Genomic DNA, 19,284 nt, shown 5'->3' on the forward strand with positions numbered 1-19,284 from the left:
GGAGGCCATGGGGCCGGGGTTGCCCTTGCTGCTGGGAGTCCTGGCCGCCTCGTTGGTCGCAGGTACGGGGTAAGGGTGAGGTTGGGGGGCTCCTGGATCCCCCCGGGGGGTCCTTCATCCCTCTGGGGTGCGGCTCCCAACCCCCCTTCCCCCCGCTCAGGGTCCGGGGGGCCTCCCGCGGAGGGGACGCTGCTGGACCAGCTGTTCGGCGACTACAACAAGGACGTGCGGCCTGCGCGGACCCCCGAGGAGCGCGTCCCCGTGCGCATCGGCCTGCGTCTGGCGCAGCTCATCAGCCTGGTGAGCCACGACAGGGGACAGATGATGGACGTGGGGCCCTGAGGGGGCGGGGCCTGCTGCAGATAATAATAATAATGCTAATTATTAAGCGGTTACAATGTGCAAATCACTGTTCTAAGCGCCGGGGAGGTTACAACTGGGGAGCCGCCACTTGTCAGCTGTGTGACTTTGGGCAAGTCACTTGACTTCTCTGTGCTTCATTCTGTAAAATGGGGATTAAGACTGATCACCTTGTAACCTCCCCAGAGCTTAGAACAGTGCTTTGCACATAGTAAGCGCTTAATAAAGGCCATCATTATTAAGGTGATCAGGTTGTCCCACAGGGGGATCACAGTCTTCATCCCCATTTTACAGATGAGGGAACTGAGGCCCAGAGAAGTGAAGTGACTTGCCCAAAGTCACCAAAGTCACACAGCTGACAAGTGGCGGAGCCGGGATTAGAACCCATGACCTCTGACTCCAAAGCCCATGCTCTTTCCATTGAGCCACGCTGCTTCTCTATGATGGACGTGGGGCCCGGAGGGGCACGGGGCCTAAAGAAGACCGCCTTGGGGGATGCAGGGGCAGGGCCTGTGGGAGATTAATAATAATAATAATGATAATAATGGCATTTATTAAGCACTTACTATGTGCAAAGCACTGTTCTAAGTGCTGGGGAGGTTACAAGGTGATCAGGTTGCCCCACAGCGGTCTCACAGTCTTAATCCCCATTTTAGAGATGAGGTAACTGAGGCACAGAGAAGCTAAGTGGCTTGCCCAAAGTCACACAGCTGACAATAGGTGGAGTCGAGATTTGAACCCATGACCTCTGACTCCAAAGCCCGGGCTCTTTCCATTGAGCCACGTTGCTTCTCTATGATGGACGTGGGGCCCGGAGGGGGGCGGGGCCTAAAGAAGACCGCCTCGGGGGATGTAGGGGTGGGGCCCGTGGGAGATTATTATTATTATTAATAATAATAATAATAATAATAGCACTTATTAGCACTTACTATGTACAAAGCACTGTTCTAAGCGCTGGGGAGGTTACAAGTTGATCAGGTTGCCCCACAGCGGGCTCACAGTCTTAATCCCCATTTTCCAGATGAGGGAACTGAGGCACAGAGAAGTGAAGTGACTTGCCCAAAGTCACACAGCTGACAATTGGCAGAGCCAGTATTTGAACCCATGATCTCGGACTTCAAAGCTAGGGCTCTTTCCACTGAGCCACGCTGCTTCTTAATAAAGATGGTATTTGTTTAGCACTTACTATGTGCGAAGCACTGTTCGAAGTGCTGGGGGGGGGGCATACAAGGTGATCAGGTTGTCCCACGTGGGGCTCACAGTCTTAATTCCCATTTTACAGATGAGGTAACTGAGGCTCAGAGAAGTGAAGTGACTTGCCCAAAGTCACACAGCTGACAATTGGCAGAGCCAGTATTTGAACCCATGATCTCGGACTTCAAAGCTAGGGCTCTTTCCACTGAGCCACGCTGCTTCTTAATAAAGATGGTATTTGTTTAGCACTTACTATGTGCGAAGCACTGTTCGAAGTGCTGGGGGGGCATACAAGGTGATCAGGTTGTCCCACGTGGGGCTCACAGTCTTCATCCCCATTTTACAGAAGAGGAAACCGAGGCACAGAGCTGTTAAGTGACTTGCCCAAAGTCACACAGCTAATAATAATAATAATAATAATGGCATTTGTTTAGCGCTTATTATGTGCGAAGCACTGTTCTAAGTCCTGGGGGGGACACAAGGTGATCAGGTTGTCCCACGTGGGGCTCACAGTCTTAATTCCCATTTTACAGATGAGGTAACTGAGGCTCAGAGAAGTGAAGTGACTTGCCCAAAGTCACACAGCTGACAAGTGGTGGAGCCGGGATTAGAACCCACGACCTCTGTCTCCCAAGCCCGGGCGCTTTCCACTGAGCCACGCTGCTTCTCTAGATTCTCTTCCGGAGATTGACACCGAGATGGAGGGGCAGGGCCTGCGGAAGATTGGCTCAGTGGAAAGAGCCCGGGCTTTGGAGTCAGTGGTCATGGGTTCAAATCCCGGCTCTGCCAACTGTCAGCTGTGTGACTTTGGGCAAGTCACTTAACTTCTTTGAGCCTCAGTTACCTCATCTGTAAAATGGGGATTAAAGCTGTGAGCCCCCTGTGGGACAACCTGATCACCTTGTAACCTCCCCAGCGTTTAGAACAGTGCTTTACACATAGTAAGCGCTTAACAAATGCCATTATTATCATTATTATTATTATTGATGCGGGGGGGGCAGGGGCAGAGCTAGAAGTGGCCTAGAGGAAAGAGCTCAGGCCTGGGAATCAGGAGACTTGGGTTCTAATCCAGACTCTGACATTTGCAATCAATCAATCAATCAATCGTACTTATTGAGCACTTACTGTGTGCAGAGCACTGTACTAAGCGCTTGGGAAGTACAAGTTGGCAACATATAGAGACAGTCCCTACCCAACAATGGGCTCACAGTCTGTGACTTAAGGCAAGGCACATAATTTCTCTCTTCTAGACTGTGAGCCCGTTGTTGGGCAGGGATTGTCTCTATATGTTGCCGAATTGTACTTTCCAAGCGCTTAGTACAGTGCTCTGCACACAGTAAGCGCTCAATAAATAGGATTGAATGAATGAATGAGGTTGATGAGGGGCCTAGAGAGGGGCGGGACCTAATGAAGACCGGCACGGGTGGTTCAAGGGCGGGATCATTCATTCAATCGTATTTACCGAGTGTTTACTGAGTGCAGAGCGTACTAAGCGCTTGAAAAGTACAATTCAGCAATAAAGAGGGACAATCCCTGCCCAACAACGGGCTTACAGTCTAGAGGGGGGAGATAACAGACGTCAAATAATAATAATAATAATGGCATTTATTAAGCGCTTACTATGTGCAAAGCACTGTTCTAAGCGCTTGGGAGCTTACAAGGTGATCAGGTTGTCCCACGGGGGGCTCACAGTTTGTTTTTTTTTAATTCCCATATTCCAGATAAGGTAACTGGGGCACAGAGAATCAATCAATCAATCAATCAATCGTATTTATTGAGCGCTTACTGCGTGCAGAGCACTGTACTAAGCGCTTGGGAAGTACAAGTTGGCAACAGAGAAGTGAAGTGACTTGCTCGAAGTCACACAGCAGACAGTTTGGCAGAGTGGCATTTGAACCCATGACCTCTGACTCCAAAGCCCGGGCTCTTTCCATTGAGCCATGCATAAAGAAGCAGCGTCGCTCACTGGAAAGAGCCCCCGGGCTTTGGAGTCAGAGGTCATGGGTTCGAATCCCGACTCCGCCACTAGTCAGCTGTGTGACCTTGGACAAGTCACTTGACTTCTCTGGTCCTCCATTCCCTCGTCTGTAAAATAGGGATTAAGACTGTGAGCCCCCCGTGGGACAACCTGATCACCTTGTAACCTCCCCAGGGGCTGGGGTCGTGACCAGGGCTGCGGAGGGGCGGCTTTAGAACGGAAATTATAATCACTGTGGTATTTGTTAAGCGCTTCCTATGTGCCAAGCACTGCACTAAGCGTCCGGGAGAGGACAGTGCAACCATCAAGAGACGCTTTCCCTGCCCACCGCGAGCTTACAGTCTAGAGCAGCGTGCGTGGCTCGGTGGAAAGAGCCCGGGCTTTGGAGTCAGAGGTCATGGGTTCAAATCCTGGCTCCGCCAATTGTCAGCTGTGTGACTTTGGGCAAGTCACTTCACTTCCCTGGGCCTCAGTTCCTTCATCTGTCAAATGGGGATTAAGACTGTGAGCCCCCCGTGGGACAACCTGATCACCTTGTAACCTCCTCAGTGCTTAGAACAGTGCCTTGCACATAGTAAGCGCTTAATAAATGCCATCATTATTACTTTGTTATTACTAGAGGGAGAGATGGACATTAAATATTATAGCTTTAATTCTATTTGTTCTGATGATTTTGACACCTGTCTACATGTTTCGTTTTGTTACCTGTCTCCCCCTTCTAGACTGTGAGCCCGTTGTTGGGTAGGAACCGTCTCTGTAGGTTGCCGACTTGTACTTCCCAAGCGCTTAGTACAGTGCTCTGCACCCAGTAAGCGCTCAATAAATACGACTGAATGAATGAATGAGTTGAAGTAAATATATAGATAGATCTTTTAGACTGAGCCCACTGTTGGGTAGGGACTGTCTCTATATGTTGCCAACTTGTACTTCCCAAGCGCTTAGTACTGTGCTCTGCACACAGTAAGCGCTCAATAAATATGATTGATGATGATAAATAAATAAATAACCCTTAACCCGCTTCTCTTTCAGAACGAAAAGGACGAGGAGATGATCACAAAGGTTTATCTGGACCTGGTAAGGTCTCTTCCCCCACCTCTGTAAAATGGGGATTGAGACTGTGACGTGGGACAGGGACTGTGTCCAACCTGATTACTTTGTATCTACCCCAGCGCTTAGAGCGGTGCCTGGCACATAGTAGGCATCTAACAAGTATCGTTTTCTTTTAAAAGTGAGCACTTAACAAATACTAACTAAAAAAATAATAGTCTCAGATTCCCATCCTGATCCCTTCCCCATCCGCGGCCTCCCTGTGGCAGGTGTGGACCGATTACCGGCTGAGCTGGGACCCCGAGGATCACCAGGGGATCGACTCCCTGCGAATCACGTCGGATGACGTCTGGCTTCCAGATATTGTGCTCATGAATAAGTGAGGCGAGAGCGGGGGGACTTGGAAAAAGGTGGGGGGCCGCCTGGGGAGAGAGGCCTCGGTGGTCCAAGAGGAGAAGCGAAGCTCGGAGGGCTGGGGAGGGGAGGGGGCTGGGTTCCGGGCCCTGCAGAAGGAGCAGTAGCTTCTCCCAACGTTTGGGCCCTGCCCTCTCCCCCTCCGCCCAGCAACGATGGCATCTTCGACATTGGCCTTGGCATCAACGTGCTGGTGACCCCGGACGGGACGGTGCGCTGGGAGCCGCCCGCCATTTATCGCAGTAGCTGCAGCATCCAGGTGCCGCCTGCCCGGGCCCGCCCTGACCCCCTCCCCACTGCCCTCCCTGATCCATCTGGTGGATCCCCCCAGGTCCCTCCTAATGGATCACCATGCCCCCCTTAGTGGATCCCCCGGTCCCTCCCAGTGGATGATGATGATGATGATGATAATGATAACAATAATAACAGTACTTGTTGAGCACTGTACTAAGCACTGGGGTAGATATAAGCTAATGAGGTTGGACCCAGTCCCTGTCCCACATGGGGCTCACAGTCTTAATCCCTATTTTGCAGACCCCCTCCCCGCTGCCCTCCCTAGTCCATCTGGTGGATCCCCCCAGGTCCCTCCTAATGGATCGCCATGCCCCCCTTAGTGGATCCCCCTGGTCCCTCCCAGTGGATGATGATGATGATGATGATAACGATAACAATAATAACAGTACTTGTTGAGCACTGTACTAAGCACTGGGGTAGATATAAGCTAATGAGGTTGGACCCAGTCCCTGTCCCACATGGGGCTCACAGTCTTAATCCCTATTTTGCAGACCCCCTCCCCGCTGCCCTCCCTAGTCCATCTGGTGGATCCCCCCAGGTCCCTCCTAATGGATCACCATGCCCCCCTTAGTGGATCCCCCTGGTCCCTCCCAGTGGATGATGATGATGATGATAATGATAACAATACTAACAGTACTTGTTGAGCACTGTACTAAGCACTGGGGTAGATATAAGCTAATGACAGGGACACAGTCCCTGTCCCACATGGGGCTCACAGTCTTAACCCCTGTTTTGCAGATGAGGGAACTGAGGCCCGGAGAAGTGAAGTGACTTGCCCTAGGTCACACAGCAGACATGTGGTAGAGCCGGGAGGATCCCCTCCCCTAAGAGAAGCAGCGTGGCTCAGTGGAAAGAGCCCGGGCTTTGGAGTCGGAGGGCGTGGGTTCAAATCCCGGCTCCGCCACTTGTCAGCTGTGTGACTTTGGGCAAGTCACTTCACTTCTCTGGGCCTCTGTTCCCTCACCTGTAAAAATGGGGATTAAAAGTGTGAGCCCCCCGTGGGACAACCTGATCACCTTGTAACCTCCCCAGTGCTTAGAACAGTGCTTTACACGTAGTAAGCGCTTAATACCATCATCATTATTATTATTATTATTATTATTCCTCCCAGGGTATTCCCCCTAACCCCTAGTAGATTTCTCCCCGGGCCCCTTTCCAGTGGATTCTCTGCCCACCCCCACTGGTCTCTCCCGATCTCCCCCGGGGTTCTGCCCACCCCTGGGCTGACACCCCGTGTCCCCCCGCCTCCCGCCCCCTCCCCAGGTCACCTACTTCCCCTTCGACTGGCAGAACTGCTCCATGGTGTTCAGCTCCTACAGCTACGACAGCTCCCAGCTCCGCCTCAGCCCCAGCCAGGATGCAGCAGGCCCGGGGATACTCATCCATGAGCCCACTTTCATCGGTCAGATCCCTAACCCCCGCATCCCAATCCCTTCCCTCTAGCCAGTCAGCCAGTCGTATCTATTGAGTGCTTACTGTAAGCAGAGCACTGTACTAAGCACTTGGGAGAGGACAGTACAATAAACAAACACATTCCCTCCCACAACGAGCTCACAGTCTCCTCCGCCTCCTCCTCCTCCTCAATCAATCAGTCAATCAATCAATCGTATTTATTGAGCGCTTACTGTGTGCAGAGCACTGTACTAAGCGCTTGGGAAGTACAAGCTGGCAACATATAGAGACAGTCCCTACCCAACAGTGGGCTCATAGTTTAAAAGACAGTGGGCTCACAGTCTCACAGTCCTCCTCCCTTTTCCTCCACTTTTCTTTCATTCATTCATTCAACCAGTCAATCGTATTTATTGAGTGCTTACTGTGTGCCGAGCCCTGTACTAAGCGCTTGGAAGAGGACGGTACAATAAACAAACACATTCCCTCCCACAACGAGCTTACAGTCTTTACCTCCTCCTCCCCCTTCCCCTCCGCCTCCCCCTCCCCTCTTCTTTTTCCTCCACTTTTCCTTCATTCATTCATTCAACCAGTCAATCGTATTTATGGAGTGCTTACCGTGTGCAGAGCCCCGTACTAAGCGCTTGGGAGAGGACGGTACAATAAACAAACACATTCCCTCCCACAATGAGCTTACAGTCTCTTCCTCCTCCTCCCCCTTCCCCTCCGCCTCCTCCTCCTCTCTTCTTTTTCCTCCACTTCCCTTTCATTCACTCAACCCATCAATTGTAGTCCCTTCCTTCCTCTCCCCCTCGTCCCCCCTCTCCATCCCCCCCATCTTACCTCCTTCCCTTCCCCACAGCACCTGTATCTATGGATATATGTTTGTACATATTTATTACTCTATTTATTTATTTATTTTACTTGTACAAATCTATTCTGTTTATTTTATTTTGTTAGTATGTTTGGTTTTGTTCTCTGTCTCCCCCTTTTAGACTGTGAGCCCACTGTTGGGTAGGGACTGTCTCTATAGGTTGCCAACTTGGACTTCCCAAGCACTTAGTACAATGCTCTGCACACAGTAAGCGCTCAAGAAATATGATTGATTGATTGATTGACGGTACAAAAAACAAACACATTCCCTCCCACAATGAGCTTACAGTCTCTTCCTCCTCCTCCCCCTTCCCCTCCACCTCCTCCTCCTCTCTTCTTTTTCCTCCGCTTCCCTTTCATTCACTCAACCCGTCAATCGCATTTATTGAGTGCTTACTGTGTGCACAGCGCTATACTAAGCACTTGGGAGAGGACACTTTTAGACTGTGAGCCCACTGTTGGGTAGGGACTGTCTCTATATGTTGCCAGTTTGTACTTCCCAAGCGCTTAGTACAGTGCTCTGCACACAGTAAGCGCTCAATAAATACGATTGATTGATTGATTGATTGATTGACACTCCAACAATAAACAGACACACTGCCTTTCATGCAGTGGAGGCAGGTAAGGAGCCACAGGGCTGCTGTTCCATGCCCGCGACACGCAGGGACCTCACCCGGCTCGGCTGCGGAAACCCTAGATCCTCGGGCTGGCCACGAAGGTCATTCCGGCCAGTCCCCTGCCTCTGAATCCCACCCTGGTGGAGGAGGCCCCACGGGCTTCCTAGACCTTCGACTTCCCGCCGGGCTGACGTTGTCCCCGAGCCTCCTCCCCTTTGGTTTTGTTCTCTGTCTCCCCCTTTTATCATCATCATCATCATCATCAATCGTATTTATTGAGCGCTTACTATGTGCAGAGCACTGTACTAAGCGCTTGGGAAGTACAAATTGGCAACATATAGAGACAGTCCCTACCCAACAGTGGGCTCACAGTCTAAAAGGGGGAGACAGAGAACAAAACCAAACATACTAACAAAATAAAATAAATAGGATAGATATGTACAAGTAAAATAAATAAATAGAGTAATAAATATGTACAACCATATATACATATATACAGGTGCTGTGGGGAAGGGAAGGAGGTATGACGGGGGGGATGGAGAGGGGGACGAGGGGGAGAGGAAGGAAGGGGCTCAGTCTGGGAAGGCCTTCTGGAGGAGGTGAGCTCTCAGCAGGGCCTTGAAGGGAGGAAGAGAGCTAGCTTGGCGGATGGGCAGAGGGAGGGCATTCCAGGCCCGGGGGAGGACGTGGGCCGGGGGTCGATGGCGGGACAGGTGAGAACGAGGTACGGTGAGGAGATTAGCGGCGGAGGAGCGGAGGGTGCGGGCTGGGCTGGAGAAGGACAGAAGGGAGGTGAGGTAGGAGGGGGCGAGGGGATGGACAGCCTTGAAGCCCAGGGTGAGGGCTGTGAGCTCACTGTTGGGTAGGGACTGTCTCTCTATGTTGCCAACTTGGACTTCCCAAGCGTTTAGTACAGTGCTCTGCACACAGTAAGCGCTCAATAAATACGATTGATTGATTGATTGCCCTGATCCTCGGCCCACCCTGGCTCTGAACCCACCCCCGGGCCCCCTGACCGGTTCTCCGTAGAGAACGGCCAATGGGAGATCATCCACAAGCCGTCCAAGCTCCACGGGCCGGAGGTGGCCACGGAAGGGCAGCGGGAAGATGTCACCTTCTACCTGATCATCCGCCGGAAGCCCCTCTTCTACCTGGTCAATGTCATCATCCCCTGCATCCTTATCACTCTCCTCGCCATCTTCGTCTTCTACCTGCCTCCTGACGCTGGTGAGCGCGGGCACGGGGGTGGGAGGGAGGGGTGACTGTGCCTCGGCGTGTGTGTGAGTATATAACCTCCCCGGTGCTTAGACCAGTGCTCTGCACATAGTAAGTGCTTAATAAATGCCATCATTATATGTGTGTGACTGTGTTTGAATGTATATATATGTGAGTCTATGTGTGTTTGCGTGAGTATGTGAATGTATGTATTTGTGAGCTTCTATATGTTCGTGGGAGTGTGTGAACGGACGAGTGTGTTTTTGAGAAGCAGCGTGGCTCAATGGAAAGAGCCCGGGCTTTGGAGTCAGAGGTCATGGGTTCAAATCCCTACTCCACCACTTGTCAGCTGTGTGACTTTGGGCAAGTCACTTCATTCATTCATTCAATCATATTGATTGAGCGCTTACTGTGTGCAGAGCACTGTACTAAGCGCTTGGGACTTCACTTCTCTGGGCCTCAGTTCCCTCATCTGTAAAATGGGGACGAAGACTGCTAGCCCCATGTGGGACAACCTGATCACCTTGTAAACTCCCATGCGCTTAGAACAGTGCTTTGCACATAGTAAGTGCTTAATAAATGCCATTATCATTATTATTATTATTATTGAGCATATGAGTCTGAGTATGGGGGTGAGTTTGAGTATGTGAGTGCATGAGTGTATATGTGAGGGACGTGTGTGTGTGAGTGCATATGTGTATGAGTGTGAGTATGTGTGTGTCTGAGTGTATGTGCTGTGGCCTAGTGGGATTGTGTGAATATATTTGTGCGTTTGAGCTTGAGGGAGTGCGGGAGCGCATGTGTTGTGGCCTCGTGGGAATATGTGCTTGTGTTTGAGCACGTGTCAATGTGTGAATATATGTGTGTAAGTTGGAGTAGGTGAGTGTGTGAGTTAGATGTGAGGGAAATAATTATAATGATGGTATTCGTTAAGCGCTTACTATGTGCCCGGCACTTTTCTAAGCACTGGGGTAGATACAAGGTAATCAGGTTGGACACAGTCCCTGTCCCACATGGGGCTCACAGTCTCAATCCCCATTTTTACAGACGAGGTAACTGAGGCCCAGAGAAGTGAAGTGACTTGCCCAAGGTCACACAGCAGACAAATGGCAGAGCCAGGATTAGAACCCATGACCTTCTTACTTCCTTCCCCCCCACCTTTGCCCATGTCCACATGCCATTCTCCCTCCCTCAGGAGAGAAGATAACCCTGTCCATCTTTGCCCTGCTCACCCTGACGGTGTTCCTCCTCCTGCTTGCCGACAAAGTTCCCGAGACGTCCCTGGCCGTCCCCATCATCGTCAAGTACCTTATGTTCACCATGGTGCTGGTCACCTTCTCTGTCATCTTCAGCGTCGTGGTCCTCAACCTCCACCATCGCTCGCCCAACACGCACGCCATGCCCCTCTGGGTCAGACAGGTGAGGTCTGCCGTTCGCCCCGGCGAGAGCCAGAGCCTCTCAATCCCGGAGGCCTTTGCAGTGGCCGGCACCTCCCAGCCCCGATGACTTCCGACTCTTGGGAAGGCCCAGGGATGTCCTGCCTGGTCATCCCTGTGGTGATTGGAACTCCAGGAAACTGGGCCTCTTCCCCCAGAAGATGATGGGAATCTCCAGAGCAGGGATGGGCAATCCCACTCGGGGGGGATGAGGGAGGAGCAACTAAAGGGGGAAGCAGCTAAACAAACTGCCTGAGGGGACTTCTGCCCAGCTCCGAGTCGTCAGGGTTGCACTTCTGGATGTCACGGCCTCTTTTATTTCTTTTTAATGATATTTGTTTATTATTATTATTGTTAGAGGGATGGACCCATCAGGGAGACCCAAAAATGACATCTTCCAATAGACCCTGGGGGTCACATCTCCCATAAAGGGGCTCCTTGGCTCTAGATGCTGATCAATCAATCAACCACGCATATTTATTGAGCGCTTACTGTGTGCAGAGCACTGGACTAAGTGCTTGGGAAGTACAAGTTGGCAACATAGAGAGACGGTCCCTACCCAACAGTGGGCTCGCAGTCTAGAAGGGGGAGACAGAGAACAAAACCAAACAGATTAACAAAATAAAATGAATAGAAATGGAGAGGGAGAAACAGAGAGGGGGCAGAGAAACAGAGAGACAGAGAAAGAGAGGAAGAAATAGAGAAATGGAGAGAGGGAGAGAGAGGGGGGCAGAGAAACAGAGAGACAGAGAAAGAGAGGAAGAAATAGAGAAATGGAGAGAGAGAAACAGAGAGGGGGCAGAGAAACAGAGAGACAGAGAAAGAGAGGAAGAAATAGAGAAATGGAGAGAGGGAGAGAGAGAGAAACAGAGAGGGGGCAGAGAAACAGACAGAGACACAGAGACAAACAGGCAGAGACAGAAAGAGAAACAGAGACAAACAGGGAAACAGAGACAGAGAAACAGAGAGAGGGGCAGAGACAGAGAGATCAATCAATCAATCATATTTATTCAGCGCTTACTGTGTGCAGAGCACCGTACTAAGCGCTTGGGAAGTACAAGTTGGCAACACATAGAGACGGTCCCTACCCAACAGTGGGCTCACAGTCTAGACGGGGGAGACAGAGAACAAAACCAAACATATTAACAAAATAAAATAAATAGAAATGGAGAGGGAGAAACAGAGAGGGGGCAGAGAAACAGAGAGACAGAGAAAGAGAGGAAGAAATAGAGAAATGGAGAGAGAGAAACGGAGAGGGGGCAGAGAAACAGAGAGACAGAGAAAGAGAGGAAGAAATAGAGAAATGGAGAGAGAGAGAGAGAAACAGAGAGGGGGCAGAGAAACAGAGACAGAGAAAGAGAGGAAGAAATAGAGAAATGGAGAGAGAGAGAGAGAGAAACAGAGGGGGCAGAGAAACAGACAGAGAGACAAACAGGCAGAGACAGAAAGAGAAACAGAGACAAACAGGGAAACAGAGACAGAGAAACGGAGAGAGAGAGGCAGAGACAGAGAGAGAGGAGGGGGCTTCAGGGCCCGAAGCCAGGCCCCTGTCCCCAAAGGCCAAGGCCAAGGCCCAGGCGGCAGGGCCACCTTTTTTCGGCAAGCAGCTGAATGGAGGGGGTTGGAGTTGGAGTTCAAGTGCTTAGCACAGTGCTTTGCACACATTAAGTGCTCAATAAATACAACTGAGTGAATGAATAGTTTCCACTGGGGACTGAGCCATGAGCTCTTTGACAACTGGAGGAGAATGCGAGCCACATTCCCGGCAGGACCCGGGGCCAGGACGTCTGTGGTTCTGAATGGTCACAACTCCAGGGTCTTCTCCTTAGGGCCTCCCGACTCAAGACGATGGAGGGAGGGGGCTCTATGGGGCAGATCCCACTCGGATAAAACTGCCGGAAATAAAAGCTGCGTGGCCTAGTGGAAAGAGCACGGGCCTGGGAATCAGAGGACCTGGGTTCTAAACCCCGGTCTGCCACTTGTCTGCTGGGTAACCCCGGCCACATCACTTCACTGGGCCTCAGTTCCCTCACCTCTAAAATGGAGATTAAGACTGTGAGCCCTGTGTGGGACAGCGACTGCGTCCAACCCGATTAACTTGTCTCTACCCCAGCGCTCAGTACAGTGCCTGGAACATAGTAAGCCCTTACCAAATATCATTAAAAACAAAACAAAACAGAAAAGGGCAATGGCATCCAGAAGTGCGACCCTGACAGACTTGGAGCTAGGTAGAAGCCCACACAGGCGGTTTGTTTAGTTGCGTCCCCTTCGGCCCCACTTTTCTCTCCTTCCCCCATCAGATCTTCATCCACAAGCTCCCCAAGTACCTAGGCCTGCACAGGCCCAAGCCGGAACCCGTCTTCGAACCGGAACCGCTGCCCGTCCTGAGGGACGTCCCGGGAAGGGGCTTCGGCAGGGGGACGGACGAGTATTTCATCCGAAAACCACCCCGGGACTTCCTCTCCCCCAAGCCCAGCAGGTAGAAGCAGCAAGGGACCGAGGGAAGGGAAAGGCAGGGACGGTGGAGCACCCATAGAGATGTCACCTCTTTCCATGCAACTCTCCGAATCTGCCAATCAATCAATCAATCATATTTATTGAGCGCTTACTGTATGCAGAGCACTGTACTAAGCGCTTGGGAAGTACAAGTTGGCAACATAGGTAGTTGCCAAGAAACTACCTCAGGCCATACTGAGAGCTCACCTCCTCCAGGAGGCCTTCCCAGACTGAGCCCCTTCCTTCCTCTCCCCCTCATCCCCGTCTCCATCCCCCCCAATCTTACCTCCTTCCCTTCCCCACAGCACCTGTATATATGTATATAAATTTGTACATATTTATTACTCTATTTATTTTACTCGTACGTATCTATTCTATTTATTTTATTTTGTTAGTATGTTTGGTTTTGTTCTCTGTCTCCCCCTTTTAGACTGTGAGCCCACTGTTGGGTAGGGACCGTCTCTATATGTTGCCAACTTGTACTTCCCAAGCGCTTAGTACAGTGCTCTGCACACAGTAAGCGCTCAATAAATACGATTGATTGATTGATTGATTGATTGATTGATTGATTGGAATGGAACTACAACTCCCATGAGTCTCTGGGGGAGGTTGTGCCCTCAAAGTCTCATGGGAGTTGTAGTTTTTAATGGCATTTGAGAAGCATTCATTCAGTTGCATTTATTGAGCACTCATGGTGTGCAAAACACTATACCAAGCACTCGGAAGAGTACACTATAACAGACACATTCCCTGCCCACGATGAGCTTAAGCGCTTACTCTGCGCCAGGTGCTGTACTAAGCACTGGGGTAGGTACCAGATAATCAGGTCATTCATTCATTCAATCGTATTAATTGAGCGCTTACTGTGTGCAGAGCACTGTACTAAGCGCTTGGGAAGTACAGGTTGGACACGGTCCCTGTCCCACTTGGGGCTCACAGTCAATCCCCACTTTGCAGATGAGGTAACTGAAGCCCAGAGAAGGGAAGTGACTCGTCCAGGGTCACACAGCAGACAAGTGAGGGAGCCGGCATTAGAACCCAGGTCCTTCTGAATCCCAGGCCCACGCTCTGTCCGCTAATTAATGGTGGTATTTGCTAAGCACTTACTATGTGCAAAGCACTGTTCTAAGCGCTGGGGGGATACAAGGTGATCAGGTTGTCCCGGGGGGGGGCTCACAGTCTTAATCCTCATTTTACAGATGAGGGAACTGAGGCCCAGAGAAGTGAAGTGACTTGCGCAAAGTCACACAGCTGACAATTGGCAGAGGTGGGATTGGAACCCATGACCTCTGACTCCAAAGCCCGGGCTTTTTCCACTGAGCCACGCTGCACTAGGCCACACTGCTTCTCTATCCCCGGGGGAAGGGTAGTTTTTCGCTACCCCAAGGAGGAGGGAGGCTGGACAGAGCGGGAGCTGAGTGGAGCCGGGGCTAGACTTGCCACTCATCCCTGAGGAAGTGGAGGGACAGGGGTTGGGCATCAATCAATCAATCAATCAATCAATCAATCGTATTTATTGAGCGCTTACTATGTGCAGAGCACTGGACTAAGCGCTTGGGAAGTACAAATTGGCAACACATAGAGACAGTCCCTACCCAACAGTGGGCTCACAGTCTAAAAGGGGGAGGCAGAGAACAAAGCCAAACATACCAACAAAATAAAATAAATAGGATAGAAATGTACAAGTAAAATAAATAAATAAATAAATAAATAGAGTAATAAATATGTACAACCATATATACATATATACAGGTGCTGTGGGGAAGGGAAGGAGGTAAGATGGGCATGGTTTAAGGTAGGAGAGAGCGGGGTCCTGGGGGGCATGCCGCGGTTTATTTGACATGGGGTGAGAGGTCCGGGAGCACCCCCTTTTCCTCCTGCCCCCCTCCAGGCTCCAGGCAGAAGCGTCAGGGCCGGACCTGCGACGGTTCACGGACGAGCCGAGCCAGGGGCCGAGCCGGGGCCCGACCCTGCCTCCCGAGCTGCGGGAGGCCATGGCCTCCATCACCTACATCGCCCAGCAGCTCCAGGAACAGGAGGACTACGATGCGGTACGGCCAACACTTGGAGTCACGCCCCACCCCCTTGTTTTTTATTATTATTATTATTATTATTAGCCAATCAATCAATCAATCAATCGTATTTATTGAGCGCTTACTGTGTGCAGAGCACTGGACTAAGCACTCGCGAAGTCCAAGCTGGCAACATCTAGAGACAGTCCCTACCCAACAGTGGGCTCACAGTCTCCCCAGGTTCTTGGGGCTCCTCTGTCACTCAATCAGTCAAACAATGGTATTTATGGAGCGCTTACTACGTGCAGAGCACTGTATTAAGCGCTTGGGTGTTGTCCTCTCCCAAGCGCTCAGTCCAGTGCTCTGCACACAGTCAGCGCTCAATAAACACAACCGACGGACTGACCGACTGATTGACTGACACTTTTAGACCGTGAGCCCACTGTTGGGTAGGGACTGTCTCTCTGTATGTTGCCAATTTGTACTTCCCAAGCGCTTAGTACAGTGCTCTCTGCACATAGTAGGCGCTCAATAAATACGATTGATGATGATGATGATGATGATTGAGGCCCAGGCGGCCCACCCTCACGGGCACGGGTACCCCTCCTCCTCCTCCCCGTCTCTCCTCGGAACCCGCACCCTTCCCGGCCCCAGGCCTCGCCCGGCCCGCGACTGGATCCAAACCCCTCTCGCCTCTGCCGATCTTTCCGTCCTGTACAGCGTCCTGTGGTTTCGCACGCCGTGGGCTTTGGCACCCCGCTGGGTCGAGAACCGTTTCCTTTTGTTTTGTTTTGAACCCGCCTGGCTCCCGCTCCCACTCCGCCTGGGATTCAGCAATCGGCAGTGCCGTGGCTGCCTTGCCCTCGCCCTTTGGGAGCTGGGAAAACTCTTTTTGTGCTGGTATTTGTGAATAATGATGGGATTTGTTAAGCGCTTACTATGTCCCACGCACTGTACACGTTGCCAACTTGTACCTCCCAAGCGCTTAGTCCGGTGCTCTGCACACAGTAAGCGCTCAATAAATACGATTGAATGAATGAATGAATGCTAGCGCTTACGAGAAGCAGCGTGGCTCAGTGGAAAGAGCCCGGGCTTTGGAGTCAGAGGTCTGGGTTCAAATTCCAGCTCCGACTTTGGGCAATTCACTTTACTTCCCTGTGCCTCAGTTCCCTCATCTGTAAAATGGAGATTAAGACTGTGAGCCCCACTTGGGACAACCTGATCACCTTGTATCCTCCCCAGTGCTTAGAACAGTGCTCTGCACATAGTAAGTGCTTAACAAATGCCATTATTATTATTATTATTATTATTACTATGTGCCAGGCACTGTAGTAAGCGCTGGGGTAGATACAGAGGAATCATGTTGGACACAGTCCTGGTCCCGCATAGCGTTCAAAATCCTCATATTGCAGATGAGGGAACAAAGGCCCAGAGAAGTGAAGTAACTTGCCCAGGGTCACCCAGCAGATAAGTGGCGGAGCCGGGATGATAATGATGGTATTTGTTAAGCGCTTACTATGTGCCAAGCACCGTTCTATTCGCTGGCATGGGAGGATAAAAGGTAATCAAGCTTGTCCCACCTGGGGCTCACAGTCTTCATCCCCGTTTTACAGATGAGGGAACTGAGGTCCAGAGAAGTCAAGTGACTTGCCCAAAGTCACCCAGCTGAGCCAGGATTAGAACCCACGACCTCTGCTTCCCCAGCCCAGGCTCTTGCCACGGAGCCGCGGGGTCCTTCTACTTCCCAGAGAAGCAGCGTGGCTCGGTGGAAAGAGCACGGGCTTTGGAGTCAGAGGTCATGGGTTCGAATCCCAACTCCGCCACATGTCTGCTGTGTGACCTTGGGCAAGTCACTTCACTTCTCTGAGCCTCAGTTACCTCATCTGTAAAATGGGGATTAAGACTGTGAACCCCACATGGGACAACCTGATCACTTTGTATCCCCCCTAGCGCTTAGAACAGTGCTTTGCACATAGTAAGTGCTTAACAAATGCCAAAATTATTATTATTATTATTATTATTATTCCCAGGCCCGGGCTCTTTCCCCTACACCATCCTGCTTCCAAGAGAAAGGGGCTTGGGAGGGAGCGATCAAACCTTAGATGGGAGCAGGGAAGGGGAGAGTTGTTGGGAACTGAAAGGGTCCCATTCATTCATTCATTCTATCGTATTTATTGAGCGCTTATTGTGTGCAGAGCACTGTACTAAGCGCTTGGAAAGTACAATTCGGCAACAAATGGAGACAACCCCGACCCAACAACAGGCGCACGGTATAGAAGGGGGCGGGGGGGAGACAGACAACAAAACAAAACAAAGCAAGTAAACGGGCATCAATAGCATCAATATAAATAAAGTAGAATTATAGATATATACATATGATTAATAAAATAAATAGAATAATAAATATGTGCATATATACACAAGTGCTGGGGTAGAGCAGAGGGAGGGAGTCAGGGCAATGGGGAGGGGAGGAGGAGCAGAGGAAAAGGGGGGCTTAGTTTGCGTCTCGTGGGATGGTGGTAAGAATCATTCCACGATGGTAAGAATCATTCAGGATTATTAACACTGTCTGTCTCCCCCTCTAGACTGTAAGTTTGTTGTGGGCAGGGAATGTGTCTACCCACTCCGTTGGATTGTACTCTCCCAAGCACTTAGTACGGTGCTCTTTACATGTATATATGGTTGCACATATTTATTACTCTATTTATTTATTTATTTTACTTGTACATTTCTATCCTATTTATTTTATTTTGTTGGTATGTTTGGTTTTGTTCTCTGTCTCCCCCTTTTAGACTGTGAGCCCACTGTTGGGTAGGGACTGTCTCTATGTGTTGCCAATTTGTACTTCCCAAGCGCTTAGTACAGTGCTCTGCACATAGTAAGCGCTCAATAAATACGATTGATTGATTGATTAAGTGTTCAATAAATGCCACTGATCGATTGATTCATTCATTCAATCGTATTTATTGAGTGCTTACTGTGTACAGAGCACTGTACTAAGCGCTTGGGAAGTACAAGTTGGCAACATATAGAGAAGCAGCGTGGCTCAGTGGAAAGAGCCCGGGCTTTGGAGTCAGAGGTCGTGGGTTCAAATCCCGGCTCTGCCAATAGCCAGCTGTGTGACTTCTGGCAAGTCACTTCACTTCTCTGGGCCTCAGTTCCCTCATCTGTAAAATGGGGATTAAGACTGTGAGCCCCCCGTGGGCCAACCCGATCACCTTGTAACCTCCCCAGCGCTTAGAACAGTGCTTTGCACATAGTAAGCGCTTAACAAATGCCGTCATTATTAGTACCCAACGGCGGGCCGTCTTGGAGGTCTCAGGCAAACATTGTGAGCAGGGAATGTATCTCTTTATTGTTCTATTGTCCTCTCCCAAGTGCTTAGTCCAGTGCTCCGCACACGGTTAAGCGCTCAGGAAATACGACGGAATGAGTGGATTCAGCGTTTCCCGCCTCCTTCTTTTCGCCCTCAGCTCAAGGAAGATTGGCAATACATGGCCATGGTGGTGGATCGCCTCTTCCTCTGGACGTTCATCATCTTCACCAGCGTGGGCACCCTGACCATCTTTCTGGACGCCAGCTACCACCTCCCCCCACCGGACCCCTTCCCCTGAGGGCCGGGGTTAGGACAGCAGGACAGAGCCCGACCCTGGGAGTCGAAGGACCCGAGTTCCAATTCCAGCTCCGCCACTCATCTGCTGTGCGACCTCGGGCGAGTCTCTTCACTTCTCTGGGCCTTGGTTACCTTATCTGTAAAATGGGGATTAAGATTATCATCACATTTACTGAGCATTTACTGTGCGCAAAGCACTGTAATAAGCACCTGGGAGAGTACAATATAACATCAGACACACCCCTGCCCACAACGAGCTCACAGTCTGGACATTAATATAAATACATTACAGGTATATAATAATAATGATGATGATGGCATTTGTTAAGCGCTTACTATATGCAAA

At 50.6% G+C, this 19,284-nt stretch overlaps 1 protein-coding gene across 1 annotated transcript; it reads left to right on the plus strand.

Moving 5' to 3' along the window:
* Positions 1-7: 7 nt before the first annotated feature.
* On the plus strand, positions 8-19,009 carry CHRNB1 (cholinergic receptor nicotinic beta 1 subunit). Its single transcript, XM_038768220.1, has 11 exons — positions 8-62; positions 161-300; positions 4,562-4,606; positions 4,849-4,958; positions 5,144-5,252; positions 6,551-6,689; positions 9,196-9,393; positions 10,577-10,800; positions 13,118-13,296; positions 15,205-15,364; positions 18,799-19,009. Exons 1-11 carry the CDS (start codon positions 8-10, stop codon positions 18,937-18,939), a joined length of 1,500 nt encoding a protein of 499 aa, XP_038624148.1. The 3' UTR covers positions 18,940-19,009.
* Positions 19,010-19,284: the final 275 nt, after the last annotated feature.

The sequence above is a fragment of the Tachyglossus aculeatus genome, chromosome Y4 (genome assembly GCF_015852505.1).
Source record: "Tachyglossus aculeatus isolate mTacAcu1 chromosome Y4, mTacAcu1.pri, whole genome shotgun sequence".
NCBI classification, from domain to species: Eukaryota; Metazoa; Chordata; class Mammalia; order Monotremata; family Tachyglossidae; genus Tachyglossus; species Tachyglossus aculeatus.